Source organism: Corvus moneduloides, chromosome Z, assembly GCF_009650955.1.
Source record: "Corvus moneduloides isolate bCorMon1 chromosome Z, bCorMon1.pri, whole genome shotgun sequence".
Classification (NCBI taxonomy): domain Eukaryota; kingdom Metazoa; phylum Chordata; class Aves; order Passeriformes; family Corvidae; genus Corvus; species Corvus moneduloides.
In genome coordinates this window covers 68,844,815-68,865,184 of record NC_045511.1, presented here as the reverse complement: position 1 = coordinate 68,865,184, position 20,370 = coordinate 68,844,815, and the positions used below count along the sequence as shown (strand labels likewise).

Genomic DNA, 20,370 nt, shown 5'->3' with positions numbered 1-20,370 from the left:
AAAAAAGAAACAACAGAATAAAGAGTCATTCATGAAAGCAACGAACATGGCTTTCATGCTCTAAACAGTCAGACTCAGGATCTGAATACTGATGAAAGGCCAAGGATGACTAAGAAAAATATATGACTTCTGTTAAAAAGGTAGAAAATTTGTATGTTTATTTTATGTGAATAGCATCTATCACCTTCATACAAAATATAACACTTGTTCTTTCCAGTAAATTTTCATTTGTTAACTGAACCTGCTCACAGAAAAATTGGGTTTCAGTTTGGCTCCTACTGAAGTTGGTGCCTACGCACACCAAAATACAGGTAGTCGTCATTGGAATTGAAACCAGGTACACAATTTCAAGCATTCTCAAACCAAGGAAAGACCTTGGTAACTCTCTATTGCTTTCACAGAAAAATAAAAATAAACATTATTACTAAATGGCTGCCTGAAAAAAAGAGAATTGGCTTTTGGAAACACTGAAGACACAGATGAAGGAACCTCAAGGCCAAGAACATTTTCTTAGTAAATGCCTGGAGCTCCAGAATACTCCCCCTTTTTGGGAGAAAGACAGTTCAATCAGAGGTGATTTTAAAGGCACTATAATTTATCAACAGAAATGTGTTTGGTCAAGAAGAACAAAAGACTACTCAAAATAATCCAGAATAAATGCAGTAGCTTTGAAGGATACCAGAAGCTTTTGTTTGTGGGTATGATTCCCACAGCTGTAGAGTTTGCTATGTTCCAGAAGAAGAATACACACACTGAAAAGAGAATGGAAATGTTTGGCCAACTTACGTGTTAGGCACCAAAAGAAAAGGTGGATGGGCACGTGTTTTGGAACATGCAGGTCCCGCTGAGGGACTTTGAGAGAGTAAAAAATAATAGAGGGAAGAATATGGCTGAAGAATCTGACATCAGTTCAAAACAGAGGAAAAAGATTGGATCTTTTGAACTTAAAAGCTTTATTCCATACTGAAAATATTATTTAAAACCACCTTTAAATCCAGTCCCTCCCCCCTTACCCAAAGTAGCCAATGCAAATTAAACCTAAAAAGCTGAAAGCAAGTCAGGATATTCACACACCTCATCAAAAGTCTCCTCTACAAGTTCTTGTGGCTTTCTTTCCTTCTTTCACAAAGCAAATTGTGGTGCAAGAAAAGGTTTTTGCAAGCATAACCATTCCGTCCATTTGCATCTCTCCTTCATTTGCCCAGGAACTTTTTCTCCCAATCACCACTACTGAAGTTAAGCTACCTCTCTCCCATGATCCCTCCTGAGGTGTCCTATTTTCCTCTGAAGGGAGATCCAGGCACAGCCTTCAGAATTATTTGCTGCCTGGTCCCCTCCGAGGCACCCTGATACATATCACTCACCCCTTACAGCCATGCTATGACAATCAGAATTAGGAGACTCTGACATTCAGCTTTCTTTTGTTCTGCCATATTAAATAAACAAACCAACCACACAGACAAAAGAGTGCCTGCCAGCCTGAAGCACACTTGAAAGGACCCCTGTGGGGGAGGTCTGGGCTCTGTGTGACACAGCGTGGGTGTGTCAGGCTGAAACAGGCTCCTTGCACTCCCCCACACTTCCCACAGCCACAGAAAACCACGGGGAATGAGGACCTCACAGTTCCTCAGTGGGAACAAATACTGAAGATGTACTGGCAGTCATGACCTTCCAGTCCCACTGGGTTCTGACGCGTGACTTCCTTTCCCTCCAAGAGCTGTGATGAGATTACACCACTTTATAAACAACAGCCACCTTCTCTACCACAGCAAACACCACCAACACAGAATTAGAGCGGAGACAGGGCCTAGTGCAGCATTCTTCTGTATCTGGTGTTGGCCACACAAACAAAGCAAAACTCATTTCAAAACAGCAAGTTTTGCAGACAGTTTGAGGCACCACCGAGAGAGAGATGTGGAGAATCTGCTTCCATGTTACCTGTCACACCAGCATTACGATTACCTCTTTTTGCAAGTGGTATTGAACAATTTGCTTCAAGTCCCAAGTCAGTACAGAAATCACTCCTCATTAGTCTCCTACATATTCCTCCTCACTTTTATAATTCTGGACTGCTAGTTCCACCAGTTTCCTGTGGCGGACAAACAGCATAAAAGAAAATTAACTTTCCCTTATGGTTCTCAATGCAGTCTCTTATAAAGACAGCTCTTGCTCTGGTATTCTAATGGGGGGAAAGAACAAAACTCCATTACAATTCCTTCCAGCTACCATTCATCCACCAAATAAGAAAGAAGTTTGTCACAACTCTTTCACACTGTGACACTAAGAATCTGAATAAAACCGATGAACCAAAACAAGAACTGTATTTTTTTTCCCATATCTAATGTATTTAAAAGACAAATAATAAAATAAACTAGATATTTAATATTTAATACACAAAGAGTATTACTATAGACAGAAAATATTTTCCAAAACACTACAAATAACCTATTCTCAGACTTCAATGAGAACTTTCAGTGAAGTATATAGTATGTGGAAAACAAAAACCAGATCCAGTGGGTTTTGTCTGGATGATCCTTCTTCTGGCTCAATTCTACAAGATTATCAAGTGCCTTTAGTTCTGCAAAGTGTTAAATCATGTGCTTGCCTACATTAGTAGTTATGCCAAATTTTACCACTAATTATATAGAAAAAATGCCCTTTTCTGCCTTCCAAATTCTTTTTGTGGAATTGAGATATAGAAGATCCTTCCTTTCCATTACTAAAAGGCATTCTGTCTCTCACACAGACAGAGAATTTATTCTTCAGTGCATTCAGTTCTCACTTTCCCGAGAACACAGGAAAGGTATTAAAGTGCTGAGCCATTTATTATCACACTGGCTCACTCAACCACAAACAGATTTTACCCACAGACCCAAAACTTCAAGAACTACAGGAAGATATATTGTCTTCTTCTCTGCTTTATGAAGAGCCAGTTGTAGCCCTGCAGAGTTTAACACGTAAATATTGACAAATAAATAAGTACATGGCCCATACAAATTAGATCCCCTTTTCCTTCACATTAGTAACTGTAACCCATTACTGTAACGACTTTATTATTTATTTTAAATGTAAGCAGGTGCAGTTGGATTTCACTGAATATAAAGGATTCCTCTTACTAAGCATAACTAATACAACCAACTGATAGTGAGAGTTTGCCATTTGTATGCACTTCCCTCACACCAAGACAGAATTAAAAAGAAATCATGAGGGGCAAGAAGAAAGGCTTCTTTAAAAGGAAGTGTTACAGACCTCTGAGACTTTCAGCAACCAAACTTTATCATAACACCCCTAATACTATAGGTTAATGGTACATTCAGCCCAATAGAGATTTCCATCCAGAATGATCAAAAATGCCTATGCCGGTATATTAAATTTTGGTTGTTACTTGCAATAAAGATGATTTGTACTATCAATTCAAAGAAAGTTCTGAGGTGTCTTTTTTCTGACTGTGGAACGGTACTGCTGGAATTACCATTCACAAAAGGTCTCTTCCCTTTAAAGATATCAATGTTTGTGGTCATAAGCCAAAGAGAGCAGATAAAGCACGTTTCCCTCTTGGCAAAACAGGCAGGTTCCCCTCTTCATGCTGCAGCAAAACCAAAGGAGCAGAGCTCTCATTTTGCAATGTTTCTATTGGTTTTCCACTTCTGAATAATAGCACGGGTTGACCTCAAGCATGTCCTTTTGACCTTAGTGCCTACAGTGTTCAACCATCCACAACTCAGGATGCAACGGAAGACGTGGGAACAAAAGTTCAATCAATACTGAAATGACAACCTTCATTTTAAACTCTGCAATTAAATTGGTATGCAGCAAGCACAAGATCTGATTTTAAAAGCAGCATCTAAAATGTGTACTTAAAAACGCAGTCTGCCAAATTGTACCCAGATACTGAAATGTGATTATTTACTTGCAAACATCTCAGTTGTGAAAAAAGGAAAATAATATAGCTGATCTATCATTACAAAGTTAATCCCCCTTTGGAAAATAAATTTTTTAAAAAAATAAGATAAAAAAGACTGGCAAGTAATCTCTCATCTTTCTACCAAAAATACGGATATTAGTAAGGATGCAACATAATCAATACATAATTTCTCTTTTTCTCATATGTGATCAGTATCATCTTGAAAACAGGTATTTTTACAGCATGAAGTGATATAAAATTTTAGCTTTTAAAGACATTCTCTTTCTGAAGCACCTTTTCAATTCAGTCTCCTCAAGAGTTGCCCTCATATCATGTGATACTTTTTAGCAGTTTTCTTTTTTGAGAGAAAGGATTGCAGTTCTGTAGTTGAATTTTATTTCAGAATTTTCATGAACTAAAATGAATAACATATCAAGAGATTATACTTAACTATACTAAATACTCTCATAGAAGAAATGCTCAATCCAAGTTACATAAATCCAAAACTGTATAATAAAAAAAGCAGCCTCACACAGCTTACATTTGCCCTGGTCATATTATGAAATTACTGCTCAATGAAAACAGAAGAACAGACACCTCTGACAATATTATTGCTCAAACCTCAGGTTGACTAAGACGTAACTTCATTTAGAAGTTAATGGATTTCCTTCATGTTGTCATGCTGGTTTCATTAATTTAGTTAAGTGCACCTAGGGAAAATAAAGTGTCTCAGTGTTAATTTATTTCATGGTTATTCTGTGGGGTATTCAAAATTGCTGGCCTCATCTGTAAAGATACTGGTGAAATTAGTAATCTATTTCAAATTTGTGACAGTAATTTTTGCAGAGCAGTTCATAGCAATGTTCATAAGCCTTGTTGTTCCTTTCATTCTCTTTAAACTAGAATTGTGCACTATTTCAGTCCATTTTTAGAGGACTTAAATAGTGCAAATTTCACATTAACCATCTGGTGCTCAGTGTGCAATCAGATGACCATTTTACACCCATAACAGAAATTTAAGAAGCACCAGCATCTTTCTGATATGGGAGGGCTATGGACTATCAATATTTTACTTTTTTGTTAACTTTTTTTTGTTGATTTTGCTACAGACAATCCCTACATGTATGGTGTCTACAACATTACACAAGAAGATAAGTACTTGTTTACACTTGGAACTTGATGATATTGCCTTTTTAGTTTTCCTGCTGCTATGCAGAATATGTACACGTAACAGAAATTTCTGTTTTATTAAGAAAATAAATTACAAGGTTGAAATGAGACTTAGGGTGCATCCTCTTAATCAATTCACTTTTTATTAACTATTCTTTTCAAATCAATATGCTGAATATCTAGAAGAATCTGCGTTGAAAGTCTTCAGTAATCAATACCAAAGAGGGCAGAGGAAAATATGATTAAATATGCTTGAACTTCGATATTACAGTTTAGTAATTAATGTAGGTGGTAAACTACCATACGTGGAATGCAACTGCAATCTAGCTTTAAAAAGGTTTTTCAGATTTCTGAAGTACTGTAACTAGGAAATTTTTAAAATTTCTCACAAAAAGATGCTTTCCTTTCCTCGTAAAATGCAGAAGAGTAAACCAGCAGGAATCACTTTCATAAAGAATACATTCCATATTCACAGCAAATGACTACCAATTTGACTTTTAATGCCAATTCTCAGTTAAAATAATTAACACAATGTAAGTCCTTTCTATTCATAGGATTCTATTTCCTGCTAACAAATGCATTCATTAAGCATTTTCACTGGGGGAAAAAAATAGAACCCCATCATTCCCAGACTGACTCCTCGGTGTCCCTAGAGCTAAAATAGCTTGATCCAAAACTGCACCCCACATTTTCTGTATACATTATAAAGACACAAAATCTGGAACTGCTCAGGTTCACTGGGGAGTAAAAAAAAAGGCAAGAAAACAAAACCAAAACCAAAACCAACAAACAAAAAACCCGAACAAAAACCCAAACCAAACCAAACAAAAACAACAACAACAAAAAAATACCAGACTAATCCCCAGAAAACTTTCTAAGAAATGGTGTGTTTACTTACCTATAGATCACACTGAATCCTTCTGTCAATTATTCCTTAAGTATTTTAACAATACATATCATATTTTGATGAACCCACTCATGTTTTTTACATATCCAGTCATTTAACACAGTTCCTAATATCCTCAACTCTCTATTTCAGGTTTGCATTTTTTCTTTGAGGCAAGTTTTGGGTTTTTTAAACCATTCTTTTTCTAAATTCTCAGTAAATCATCAAGTAGGTGGTATGGTGGCCAGAATATCACTATTAAATGGTACCACTTAATAAAATGAAATTACAGAACATATACTTCTCCCAGGAAGACCTTGTATATCTTTTCTGTTCATCACTTCTCTCCTAATGAAATACATGTTGGCCCATCACACATGTGATCTAAACAGAACATAAAATCTGTGATCAGAGAGGAATTTCAAGGAATACTTCAAAAGTGCAGTGACCAGATGGCTTAAGACTAATAATTAGAGAGCTTCTTCACTGCAGAAGTAGCTAACTTTTTTTTTTGAGATCTTTATTCCAACCAAAGAGATGCAAACATAACGTACAGATGCTTCATAATATTTTCAGCTTCTTCAGGAAAAAAAACCCCACAAATATTTGCCTTAAATACTGTTTTGGAGAGGAAAAAAAGGATTCTTAGGTTTCTGTAGCACACACATTACAAGATGAGCACTCTTTCTGAAACAGCTGATCACAAATAGGTTTCAAGTCTTTATTTTTTAAAGGCCCACACAGGTTTTCTTTAACCTCCAAAAAAAAAATCTGTGCAATAAGGCACACCTTTGTTTACAAGGCCAGTTAGCCCAATTCTCAACAGAGCCAGAATATGTAATGCCCACAACCAGTCAGGTATCACATCAAAAGACCACTGACATGTCTTGTGACACCAACAAATAAGCTACAACTTGTACTGTACCATAAAAATGCCTAAGTTATTGTTTAGCCTGTGTAAAGAGAAGACAAAGTAGCAGTCATGGAAAAGTGATTATTTTTCGGTTGGCAGCTGATTCTTACCTATTTTTTAGCAAAATCTCATTTCCTAACTGGAAACTTGAACATCCTCATAAGAGGAAAAGCAGTCCCCATCTGATGCCATATACTTTGACTAGACAAACTGTACCAGAACCTGGTGAATAGCCTCTTCCATCCCAAAATTGCTGGGACTAACAACTGCCATCTTTATTACCTCAATGCATGTACACTCCAAAATATCTCTAACTGTTAATGTACTATAAGGAAACATAAAAATTAAGATATGAGACACCTGATGGCCTCTCCTGATTATCTAACTATTATCAGCCCGCTGTAAGCCTCAGTGCTGGAGAGCAAGCTTCCACATTTTCATAGAGCTCAGAGTGCTCTGTCCTTAAACCATGAAGACAGAAAGGCAAGAACAGCAACACAGCGCTGATAACAGTAAAAAAAAAAAAACAGGAAAAAACCTGAGAAGCAAAAGTCAGTCTGAGGAACTACGAGGAGGAGATCCTTGCAAACCTCTCCAGACAGCATGGCCCATAGCAGAATGGTCAGTTGCTACCAGCCTAATAGGGAAGGGGTTTCCTTGTTGTACAACCTTGAAAAAGCCACTTGATTTCTTTCCATCTCAGCTTCCCCACTTGGGAGCCAGAAGAAAACGAATCCTTTCCTTTCCCTAACAAGCTCTTTGAAGTCCACAGAGAAAAGCACCCCTAAATTGCACTCAAAGTCTCCGCCTTGTCACCTCTGCTCATTGTTTTAATGGGAAGTACAATTTGAAGACCACTGCAGTATGAAGAATGCCTTAATGAAACTGTAATTTTAAAATGTCATGTTTTGATGTGTAGAATTGCTGCCAACCATAGCAACCCAGAAATAAAACCACTATACAAACTAAGCAATGCATCTTCAAAACTCTCTGGACACAAGTATCTACTTCACTTCAAATTCCCTGAAGAAACAAACTTGCCTCGGACTCCTACGGGGCACTGCCTTCCACCCTCCAAAGCAAATGGGACTATATCCACTAATATACATAGATAGCAAAAAGATTATTACGGGAGCAGGGTTTTTAAATGGTTATACAAGCAACTTTGTTCCCTTGTTTTCCCTGAGTGGATGCATGTCTGTGATTTTTATTTCTAACAGACATGCATCCACTCAGGGAAAACAAGGGAACAAAGTTGCTTGTATAACCATTTAAAAACCCTGCTCCCGTAACAATTCAAAACCTGTTAAAGAGTACCAAAAGCCTGTTTCCCGTGTAGCTCTGAACCAAATTGAAAGTGAAGATGACGAAAGGAAGATCCTATCCAGAATCTGTAGTTCTAAAGAAATGTTTGTTTTAAAATAAAACACATACGAACTTCTACAAACTACACTTAGGTGCCAAAGCTGAGCCACTACTAAAAAAAAAATTAAAAATACAAGTCTCTGCATTTATATGCATACATTTTAAAAGATTTAAAACAAAACATTTATATTTCAAGGTTAAAGCGCCAAATGACGGAACATGACAGGACATGACAAATTTTATGTTCTGTTTCACTAAGAATTAATAATGTAACTTCCCTAGAAAGCTGTAGAATAATACCAACACAAATGTCCCCTGCGCAGTTTAAAATAACAGAAGCCAGGACTCAGTTGAAAAAGCCATTTCTGCCATCCTCCAGATGTGAAGTGGACCAGGACACAGATCCAGCTGAAGACTCACCCACAAAAGGCAAATCAGTGGTTACCCTTCAGCTGGACATGAGGTGCACAAATACTTGTGCAGATACAAAGGCAAGGGACAGCACCATGGTGGAAACCACTGACCAGGAGAGAACTCTGCAGTTCTTCTCTTTGGAATTTCAAAGGCTCATGGAGCTACAGCACTGGGGTGTGGCTTCACCGTGTACAAACTTAATCTTAAGGAAACACAGAAAACAGGCTGCTACAAAAAGGGAGATTCTCTCTTTCCTAAGGTTTCCTGCTGTGCAGTGTGAGTGCCTATGCCAAAATGTTAACGAACTACTATTGTTCTTCTCAGATCCACACACTTTTCCAGCTGATTCCACAACTGCTCTGTAGTTAGGTTAAAGACACAGAAGGAGCAGGTGGAAGGGATGAAATATTCAGCATTATACCACATTCAGATCACACTAAGAATGGCAGGAAACCACACCCTCATGTTAAACAAGACAGCTCCCAACACTGCAAGTCATGCGTTCTTGGAAAGAAGTTACGTCTTCAGACTCTTTCTTTACCATGGGACATTACTTTTTATTAGACACTGCACAAACCCTTCACTTTCAGGGTTTAGATTTATTAGACTAACCATAGGACTATCTTTGCAGATTACTCTTTTGACACACTACTTCTGCGACTGCACATTTACTGCACAAAAGCACATATGCATGCATGATGTACATACATACATACATACATACATACATACATCTGCACATAGAAAGGTAAGGTTTTTCGGAAGTGTCTAAACTTAGACTTCAAAGACCCTACACAGATACTGAATTCCAGCGTCACTATGATTTGCTTACTCCTCTGTGCTAAGCATGGATTTATGAGTCGATCTGCAGGCAGTTGATTCAGCAAAGCTTGACAATTCTCAATACATGCAGACCTGGTAATACCACTGATTACAGTTAAAGAACACATTGTTAAATGTAAACTCACTCTCCTCGCTACCCTCCTTCAGGTTCTCATTTCCCAGTTGCTTCACCAAACTTTAATCATTCAAGCTAAAACATACAGCCCTTTCCAACAATAAATTTTAAAAGGACAAATTTCTTTCTTTCGTTGTGATTTCTTTTTTCTTTTTCTTTCTTTTTTCTGATTCAACACTGAAACCATGCTCTTATGTTGCCAATAAATTCAAGTTCCCGGCTCTTCGAACAAGGACTTCAAGTGTCTGCGACATGCCATTCGCTGTCATCAGGCTTAACAAAACAGGACCAAGTTAAGGGCCTTTAGAAAAATCTCAGTTTTCGCATGCTCTGTCAGGGCTCATTAGTGCTTGGCAGATGACTACTTTGAGGAGTTCATCCGCGCCGAGCGTGCTCCAGCGGCGCAGGAGCTGTTCCCACCGGCCGGGCGACGGGACACCGGGCTGGGGACACGGCTGGACCTTCACCCCCTGCGCTCGGGAGCTGCTGCCCGCCCGCCCCGCACAAGCTGCCGCCGGCCTTTTCCCGGGAGAGCGCGTCCCAGGGCGGGCACGGCCCAAGGTAGAGGGAGCGGGCAGTGACTCAACACGGGTGCGCAACACCCCGTGCACACAGCCGCCTTCTCCTTCCCTTTTTTTTTTTTTTTTTTTTTTTTTTTTTTTTTTTTTTTTTTTTTGTGGCAGGTACAGAACAATACCTCTGCGCCGAGCGTCCCGAGTGCCACGGGGTGGTCGGCACCTGCTCGCTTTAAGTCACTATCTCGATGTAAAGCCTCCCAAAGCCACATCTGCCCCACCGGCGCGTGTCACCCCGATCCATCTGTCCTTTGCGCGACCGTAAGCAAAGTTACGACGTTATTCCTTCGCCTCCCGAAACCCCTTTTTCCTGCCGCCGCTCCCTTCCCAGCTATCGCAGCGCAGTCGGGAAGCAGCCGCCGCCGGGCAGCCCTGCGGGCTCTCCCGCATCGCATTCCGCAGCCCCGCCGGCGTCCGTACCTTGATGCCCTGCTGCTGCGTGGTTAGGGTCAGCTTGGACTCGTCCAGGAGCAAAACTTCGCAGTAAAATTCCTCCGGGACCGCGCAGAAACAGCCCATGCCTGCTGCGATGGCCGGGGACGGGGCGGGTAGGCGAGAAGAGCCCCGGGCGGCGGCAGAGAGGGGCTGAGGCGCAGCCGGGTCTGGGCCGCGCCCGGCTCCGCGCCCCGGCTGCGCGGATGGAGCCCGGCCGCTGCTAGGGCGCAGCGCCCAGCACCGCGGGGCGGTCCGCCGCCATCCGCGGAACAGCCTGGACGGGGCTGCCGGGCGCTCTCTGCGGGAAAGGGGGGGAAAAGACCAGCAGCTTTTTTAGGAAGGATCCCAGCGCACAGCCCTCGCCCGCGCCCGGCTGTCACGGCGGCTCCACCGCCGCTGCCGCCCCGGGGAGGTACCGAGCCGCCCACCCGCCCCGTCCTCCTCCCCGTCCGCGCACGATTCCGCGCCTCCCCTTTGTGTGCAGGAGAGGGGCCGCGGGAGCGCTCTACGCTGCCGCAGCCGGGCCGTGAGGGTGGTCCCCGCCCGGCCAGCGCATTACCTCCGGCCACGGACCCTGCGGGGGGAGCGGGGCGGCGACAGTGCCCGGCCGGCGCGGGGCTGCCGTCCCCCGGCTGCCCGCGGCCGTGCGGGGGGGGCGCCGGCAGCGCTCGCCTCCTCCCCGTCGGGGGCGGGGGGATGGAGAGAAGAGAGACCCAGCGGCCGGGCAGCGCCGGCCGCCTCCTGCCGGCCGCCGGGCAGGGCTCCCCCGGGGCTCCTTTGGGGCGGAGAGTGGCGGACGGCACCTGCCCGGCACCGGCACCGCGCCGCATCATCGCACGGGACCCCGCCGGCATTCCAGGTCCGGAGCCGGGCCGTCGCTGCCCTCTCCCGCAGCTCTGCCGTGGGGCGGGGGCTATGATCCCTGCCCCGGCCCGCGCCCCTTGGTTGTCCCCGTCGCCTCCGGCCATAGCTGCCCGTCCCGGCGGCCGCGGCCCTGGTCTCCGCAGCAGCACTGACCCCTGCGGGTTGCGCCGCCTCCGCTCCGGCGGGCCTCAAGTCGGGGAGCGGGTTTTGTCTCTGTGCTTGGAGGAGAAGCGCTTCAGGAGACACCATGAGTGAAGGGTCGAACAGAGGCTGAATTTTTGAAAGTGTCCTTGGTCGGAAGTGTATTCTCCATGATGCACCTGAGCTAGCTACAGGTGTATTCAACTTACAAAGCAACAGCTCTGTAGTATTAAAAACAAATAATTTTTTTTTACATCAATTTAAAAAATCGAAACCAAAACCCAACCAACAAAGAAAAGGAGGAACACTGAAGAACCTCCAACTGCCTTTGCAGTTGCTGTCTATATTTTCTGCAGCACACACCAATCCACCTCTGCGCTTTCATTGCTGCATATATCTATATTCCAGGATTTTTCCTTCTCGGGTAGAAGGGGGATCCCACAAGTTAAGCCCCATTCCCACAAGTGCCTGTGCATTTACTTAAGTCTGTATGCATGAGTAGTCCTACTGGAGAACATACAAAGTTTGCATGTGTAAATTTAAGAATTTGCAGAAGTGTTTTTCTTATAGTTGTTAACTTGTGCATGTAGCATAAGAGTGGGGCACAAGGAGATTATATTGACAAACTCTACTGGGTATGTAGGTAAGTCTGCGTTTAAACACCTGTCCTAAATAAAACCCTGCTGCTCCCAAGAAATGCCACTCACATTTTCATGTTTGAACTTGGACTTTGGGGTGTTGGGATCTCCATATCCATCCTGTAGCTGCAAAAACAATACTCCATGAGCACTGTGAAGATCAGGGCAAAACCCACTGTATACGTTCATAAAAATAAAGCCTTTCGAAAAACATATGAAAGACTTATGAAAACTAGCAAAAGTTTAAAAATTCGAGTTCCTAACCTTTTTTCCTGGGCAATATATACCCAATGAGAATGCCATCCAGAAAGCACGGAAAATTTAGGAAATTTATTCATGGCTTTCTAAACACATTTTTCAAACAGTTCTTGAGCCCCTCTGACAGCAGACAATTTTTTAGAGAACAGATGGTTCCTTTTTCCCCTCTCTTTAGTCTGTTTAGATCCATGTATCATGCACATTGTGACATAAATTACCCCCCAAGTCAGTTAAAGTCATTATATATGCATAAATCACTGGTTAATCAAGTGAAAGGGAGGGCTCAGTGAACCCAAAACTGCTTCAAAATCTTTAATTATAATTTTTAAGTGTTCATATAGCTACAATCACAATCCCAAAGCTGAGCAGTTTAGTCAATACTAGTCTGGGTTATATGTTGTCTATAAGCTGTCCAAGTGAACTCTTTCAGGTCTTCTCTTTTTGAAGATCCATTTTGTGCTGCTGTATATTAGCTGATTGGCCCATGGGGAAAATATAAAATATGCACTCATGTTCAGCTGATGCTAGTATTTAGAACACAGAGAAGTTAACTTATGAACTCGTCTCCCTAGCCAGCTACTGCCTACAGCTAAGCACTTGATAAAGCAACAGTACCAGAACCTGCTACTTGACCTGAAAGCCTGGGAGGGGATTCTGAACTTAAGAAGTGAGAAAATCAGTCAGGGGAGCAGAGGAAGAGGGGATGGAATAGATGGGATCTACACTATGAACCGTTATGAGCCCTCAGAATCTCAGGAAATCAAAACAACTAGGGGCCAAAAATGTAGGGCCCAATATTTCATTGGAGCTCCATGTTACAGAAGACCAGCCCTGCCTCAGTATTTCAAGTATCAAGACCAGCTCACATCTCGTGAAGATCCTGAGATAGCCATCTGTTTTCCAAATCCATTAGGAAACTGAGCTCCTTTTAACTTCTCTTTACAAGAAAAAACACAGGTCAAGCACCACAGAGCGAAACTTGTTGACGTAAGCCCTCATCACACAAACACTTATGGACACGTTTAACTCAGGCATGTAAGTACAGGACTAGGGCATAAAGGCATTTTTGTCTATTGCCTGTTTGATGAAGTACCCAGCAGAATTCACTGCAGCCTCTGTCATGCAGAACACCCTCATTAAAATGTTCGGTTTTAGCTTTAATGCAGTATTTTCAATGAGGTTGCGTAAACAAGACATGGCACCATCAGGACTCCTGTCGTCGATTGAATCTCAGATCCAGACGGGCAGGGAACCTGAATCGTTTATTCAAAGGAGTGAGTTGGTTTTGTACACTTTTCTAAGGCACAGTATCTCCTTATGTGGCGTGACCTATCCCGTGTTGCTACATCAACAACACACTTTCCAAATGTCCTTCTGTGGGGTGATCACTCGCTGTTCACCCGTCCGTCAGCTCCCGGCAGGCTCTGCTGTGTGACACCTCCTCCCCCCAGGGTCCGGTGGAGACAAACCTCTGTGTGCCGCCGTGTGCTCCTTTGTGCTGCTGTGGGCTTCTGCAGGCAGGTTTTACAGCTCACAACCCAATTCTCTCTTTTAGTTCTCCACAGACTCCTATACATGAAGTGACCCATATCCATATTCTAACGTACCAGCAATTAGACTCCTCAAAGGACTCAGGGTGGCATATCTGCTTTCTCCCTCATTTTTACACAGTTTTGTTCACAAACATTTGCTGTCCGGAAGTTGATCATGTAGCAAGAGTCATGATGAATTGTTTTAGCTGTTATCACTATAATTTACCTATCACTATTTTTCATGGATATGTAGGGATGCAATTCCTGCATCTTATCCATGTGGGCTTCCAGGGAATGAGTGAGAAGTTTAAGGGTAGCACAAAACAAGCTCTTCATCTTTCTTTGCATGTAAAGACAAGTTTCCTGGACTCAGTTCTCTGCTCAAACAATGAGCAGAGAAAAAGCACTGAGATCTAATGCAAAAAGATTAAAACGAAAACAGAGGGAAACAGCACATACTCTCTGGCCTACATGTACAACGCTGAATGTATCTTCCATTAAAGAAAAAATTCTTACTGAGACAACTGTACAATAGTTATTGTACAGTAGGGTCTGTGGTCTTTTCAGGAAAAATAAGGTGCAACTCCTTCAGCAGCACTGCCCTGCTCTGGTTTGGCACTGCCCACCTGCCCATACACAACTGTCCTCAGCGACAGGGGTTCTGCAGAGCTTCAACATGCTATTAGGAACTCTACTTTTCTTCCACCCAAAAGAGGATCAAAGCATGCAGTGGAAAAAGAATACTTTCCACGTAGCATTTTACAGCATTCAGAGGCAAGAGTTTGTTACAATGGTGCATGAATTGACATTTCTCGTTTTACTAATGAAGGCTTTACTTAAAACACATTCAAGGATGCTGTCAACTACTGATTTGTCTGGATTCCATATTACTACTACACATTAGACATGTATGCACCCACTGCATCATTAGAATCTATGGTCAAAAACATTGTGGAAGGAAATTTATTTAGATATTCATCAGTTTAACATTTCCTGAAAAAATGCTGACGTTACGCTCTACACAATATATTTAGAGTCCTTAAAGTAAGATGGGCCAGTTAAGACCACTTAATTACAAGAAATGTTACAGTAACGCCAAAGTTCAGATCTATAGCGCAAGGGTAACATAAAAAAACACATACAAGAAAACGAAAAAAATCCAAACCAAAACAAACAAAAGAAATCTTAAAAGGCCACAAAGTAAACTTGAACAGCTGATTGTATTTATTAGTAATTCTATAGCAATAAATACCTTGAGGTCCTCTGAACTGACATGGGACTGAGTGACAATCCATTCTTGATTTTCTTCACGCGTTTAACAAGACCCCAGAAGATTGCAACACTGCAAACACACACTTAACAATCAAGGAAATAATAAGCATCTCTCGCTGATTTTTTAATAGGAAAACATGACATTAACTGTATCTCCTCCACCCCAAAAAATATAAAATAAATCTTTCGGGATATTTGTTGTAAACTCCAGAGCTAAAATTAGAAACTGAAAAATCTGTATACTTTTATCAAAGCAAGAAAAAATGTCTTGTTTTAGCTACTGTTTATTGAAACTAATTTTGTATGTGATGTGGTTTTACAAAGTGTCTGTCAAGACTTTGACAAGTTACTCCTATGCAAAGAAGAACCAGATGATCCTGTTTTATTTTGCTTATGCTTAGCTTCCTTGGCAGAACTAAATAAGTAATAGTAATTGCTTACTAAAATAGTAATAGAACTAAATTGTAATAGTAAAGGTAATTGGGTGGCAAGATGTAACAATTTAACTTACCAAGAGGAAACAAAACCAAGCATTCTCTTAATGACTTCAAGTGATGCTCTCGCAGCTTAAGTGCCTTGTAGCCCAATTCTGCAGGAAAAGAAACAGAGGCTGTGAAGGACTGTAGATGTTTGGGAGGTGATCTCCTTGCAGAGAAGACTTTTTCAGAGGATACTACCTAGTGGATAAACTGTCACTTTTCTTAATAAAATACAACTGAGTAGATCTATGCTTAAGCACAAAAAGGAGATTCTTGTCTCCAAACTACTGCACTTTTTCCTATCCCATTAGAATAGCTCCAGGCGTGCATCTTTGGGGTAAGACAATGAACAATGGTAAGCCAAAACATACATTTCAGGGAGCTGGCGCTATGCCTGTTCCGAGGCACCAGATATACTCTGGCATTCTTGTAAAAAGCAGTTGTTCTGAATACACTTAGTGAAGCATCTTTTATCCCAAAGATAGGCTGGCCATGCCGGCTGGCAAATGACAAGGGACTCAGATAACCAGTCTCCTGCCTTTTGTGACTCACACTGTTCAAACACAACAGAAACCACATTTGTTTGTAACCATCCCCTCTTCTTTTCCTCTCTGCCACTTTCTGGATGCAAGTTTTGGAGATCTTTAATTGTATTCCATTGAGGTTAATTAGACAGAAGTCTACAAATGTCGTGGAAATAAACCTAGGGACACAATAAACCTAAGCAATGACCTAGGCAAGGCAAACAGGCTGAGAGGGCTCCCCCCAGCCAGAACGCCAAGCCAGATCAGGGAGGCAACCAGTCAAGATCTCATTAGAGTGATATAGATGTCAATTAAGACAAATATTTTTTATATAGGGAGTTTTTTCCACTCATAAAAGAAAATGTTTATGTATATAAGCCAACAGTAGGAAGTTCGGATGGAGAAAACAACTGACTACTTTTATGTTTAATAAACTCACCACTGGGAACCTTAATTTTTAACAATTCAGGTCCAAATATTTTTTTGCAGGTATTAGATCTTTATTTTGTCTTCTGATGCTTGGATATTAGAGCCACATTCACAATTGAGATCTTCAGTGCTAATCTTAAATGCAGTTTCTAATTTAAACCTGTCATTCCCATGTAGCTAATCTCCATTTCTACTATTGGGAGATGTATACTAAAATAATATCAGCTGTAGTATGCAACAACACTTCAAGTTTTGGATAATCTGAAAATCTAGAGATTTTCTAAGGCAATTTGTGTGAAGAATTGCCCTTTCTGGATAAGCAGTGCTCTTAAGCTGGACCTTAAATGCTGAAAATGCCGTTATTGTCTGGAGAGCATCACCTATTGTGAGCTATGATGAGATGGGATGGTGATGGGATGTTGCAGGAAATTGGAGGAAATAAATCTTTTCTTCAGTGACTATACTTATCTGTGTTGATTTCAAAAGCAAAGAGATCTAAATAGCTCCCTGCAACTAATTAAGGCAGTAACCAGGTTGTCATATATCTTGTAGACTCAGATAATTATTATGAGAAGATACAGACTAAAGTGTGTCATGTAGCCTGCTGTGTCTTCCTTTCAAATTTCCTTTTGGTAGCAGATGGATGGGAAGGATTCCCTCAAGCTCCTACACCAGTCCCCGATTCTGAGTGATGCTGAGCCTGCAGAGAGATTGCTCCAGTTCAAAGTTAGTCAGGGCAACTAAACTGCCTTATTGGTTTCCTGTTTATCACGTTCCCTTCAATATGGGGGACCTTTTTTGCTGCGGAACCTAGGAACTCGCTCTGATAAAGTGTATTTTCTGGAATTATTAAGGCGGGCTGAACAACAGGACAATCTGGAAAGTTTGCCCCTTTTCTGGGAGTTTCTAAGTGTGGTTACACCTGACTGACATGTTTCTGTGTGTATCTTTTTTTAGCTTTTGATTCTCTCCTTAAAACATATGAAAAAAATGTAAATGAGACCTGCATGGGACAGGAAGTCCCTTAATAAAGCAAGGAAATTGTATAACTCATCTTGCGTTCAGAATAAAAATTATCAGCACCTAGTGTTTTTCAAAGAAACGGATGAGGTAAATAAGAGGTTCAGAGCATTTTTAAAGTCCTGGTACTGCTGCCTTTCATATTCTCATAGTGTATGTGTGACATAGGCTTTAACAGTATAACTATACCTACTGCTCCTCATCAGTCTGCATAACAGTCTAATTTACTGCCACCCCACTTCTGAGTTCAAATTACTTGGCCATGCTAACATTCAGCTGGCTGAAACAAAAAAGTAAAAGCTCAATTTCCAGCATAGGGGAGGAGAGAGGAGTATACAAGAAAAGTGCAGGAGAAAGGGAGGAGGAGGAGAAGGAACATCTGTTTGTTGCCAGGATGAAAAGAACTGAAAAGTGTACCATACAGAGGTCAAAGCTAGGAAAATAAAAGCAACTATGAGAGGCACATCAGACAGGAGAGAAATAAAAGGAAAAGTGGAGGAAAAGAGCATATAAACTGAAAAAGAGAAAGAGGATGAAAGTATTATAAAAATGCTCTAAGCAGGAGTTGCTTATTTAGGAGCTGGGCCTGCCAATCGGGGACAGAAAGAGTATCAGATGAGGTCATGAAAATGTAAACAGCTTTGACGGAATTGAAGTGCAAATGCTGCTTGCACAGGTCTTATCCTCCAAAGTAGTCTTTTGCCTTGAAGGCAACAGGAATGTGGTCTAAGCACCATGGGTGTTCCTCCCCTTCATCTTCCACAGACCTCCTGTGCTCCTCAAGATCCCAAGCTGCCTTGCTGGCCTGGCTTCCTACCTTGCTGCATGGCAAAATACAATTTTTAAAGGTGTGCTTCTGGTGTTTCCAGCAGGAAACTGGTGACCTGTCTCACTGTAACTCCTCCTAAGCACCTGGGTTAAACAGCAATGCATGCTCTAGGTTGCTCATATAATATTGGTTTTGGGTTTTTCAATGTTTGGAGGTTCTTTTCCCCCACACCTGAACATAAAAAATTAAGCAATTGCTCATGAAGCAAAGTACATTTCTATACCTTGAAAATAAAAATGGGATTTTGTCAGCCTTGGAGAACAATGTGTCCCACATTAGATGTTCATAGATGATCCTGAATAAATCAAAGTGTACACCCCTATGCACAGCACACTAAATATTATGTACAAATTGATTACAACATGGACATTAATTTATTTTCTAGGACACAAAAGTAGGAACATTACTCAGTTTACACAACATATAAAATGTAGTACTATTCTAATATATGCATATTCTCAAACCCACCACATTACAGAATAGCACAGATTGCCAGGGACTGATACAGCAGTGCTCCAAGGATACAAGGGCTCTGTACACAGCATCTGTGAAGAGAAGATTAATGCGATTAAGCCATTCCTTCTCTATTAATATATCTACAGAAATTCTTTTCCTTTACAAACTGATGGTGTTTCATATTCATAATTCTAAGTTCACTGATTCTTTCCATTGCTGCTAGCATTGAATGATCATGAAGAATTTTTAATTTGCTAGTACATGTATTTTATATCATGTTCATGCTATTTTGATAGGGTCTGGATTCCTAGCATCGTAATTCATTGCCAGAACAGCATACCTGAAATACCATTTTGAATGGCTGCTTATTTATACCTTGAAGTCTATTAACCCAACTGATGCTTGTAGCCAAGTTCTGCACCATTCCTTGCATATAGACGTGTGTTTGTACGGACTATAATGCTAAGTTTATCAATGTTACTAAGTTTTAACAACAGTTAAAAATTGATGTTGTGTTTCTGTTTGCTGCTGTCTGTACCATAAAAATTAACAAATATATCATTAAAAATAAGTAGAAGTCTTTTATTTATACTGCTCTCTCAATAGGGGTGTAAAAAAAACCAAGAAGGCAATATTGCCTGTATACCAATCATTACTAGTCATTCAGGTTTTTTTGTAAAAGATGTAAGGACTAGCAGAAGGGGCAGAGAGCTGACTGAACAATTTTGACCTTTTCAGAAAAACACTGGGTCTTCTAAATTGAGTCTTTCATCTACTACTTCGACGCTTTCAAAGAAAGCCTACTCAGCTTGGAATCAGCATGAAGTTTCAGGACAAGGATCCCATTTTGGGAAAAAATGTAAAAAATTCACCCACTTCTTGTTCCTTCCTGTGTGATCCTTCTGCCCTTGGAGCAACCAAGTTTAGAATGCTGTTGAGCAAAACTTGTACCAGGTGTAAGTGTCCAGGTCTTGGCAGGACATGCTGCAGGAGTGGCCACTGGAGGGGGAGGATGGGTCAGCCCCACACATGGACCCACACTGGACTCACTGTGGGGCACAGCCAATCCCTCAGCCAAGATGGTGATTCTGTAATAACACATTTAACAACATAGAAAAACGCTGCACAATAGCTGTGAGGGAGGACTGAGAAAAATCTGAGGAACAGACCTGCAGACCCCAAGGTCAGTGCAGAAGGAGGGGCAGGAGGTGCCCCAGTGCCAGAGCGGAGACTTCCCTGCTCACCTTGGAGGAAACCATGGTGAGGCAGTGGTGCCCCTGCAGCCCGTGGAGGGCACAGGGGAGCAGA

The 20,370-nt window shown here is 41.5% G+C and overlaps 1 protein-coding gene across 2 annotated transcripts in view; it reads right to left on the bottom strand.

Annotated features, from left to right (window-relative positions):
* Positions 1-11,227, bottom strand: part of EPB41L4A (erythrocyte membrane protein band 4.1 like 4A) — a 123,213-nt gene extending 111,986 nt beyond the window's left edge. Inside the window, exons 1-2 of one of the 2 annotated variants that reach the window (XM_032095109.1) lie at positions 11,180-11,227; positions 10,606-10,918 (exon numbers count right to left, since the gene is read on the bottom strand). In XM_032095109.1, coding sequence (XP_031951000.1) covers positions 10,606-10,704 — 99 coding nt within the window. In that variant the 5' untranslated portion in view covers positions 10,705-10,918; positions 11,180-11,227. Of the gene's footprint in view, positions 1-10,605; positions 10,942-11,179 lie in introns of those variants that run through there. The other variant, XM_032095107.1, reaches the window with a different exon arrangement.
* Between the last annotated feature and the right edge of the window lie 9,143 nt (positions 11,228-20,370).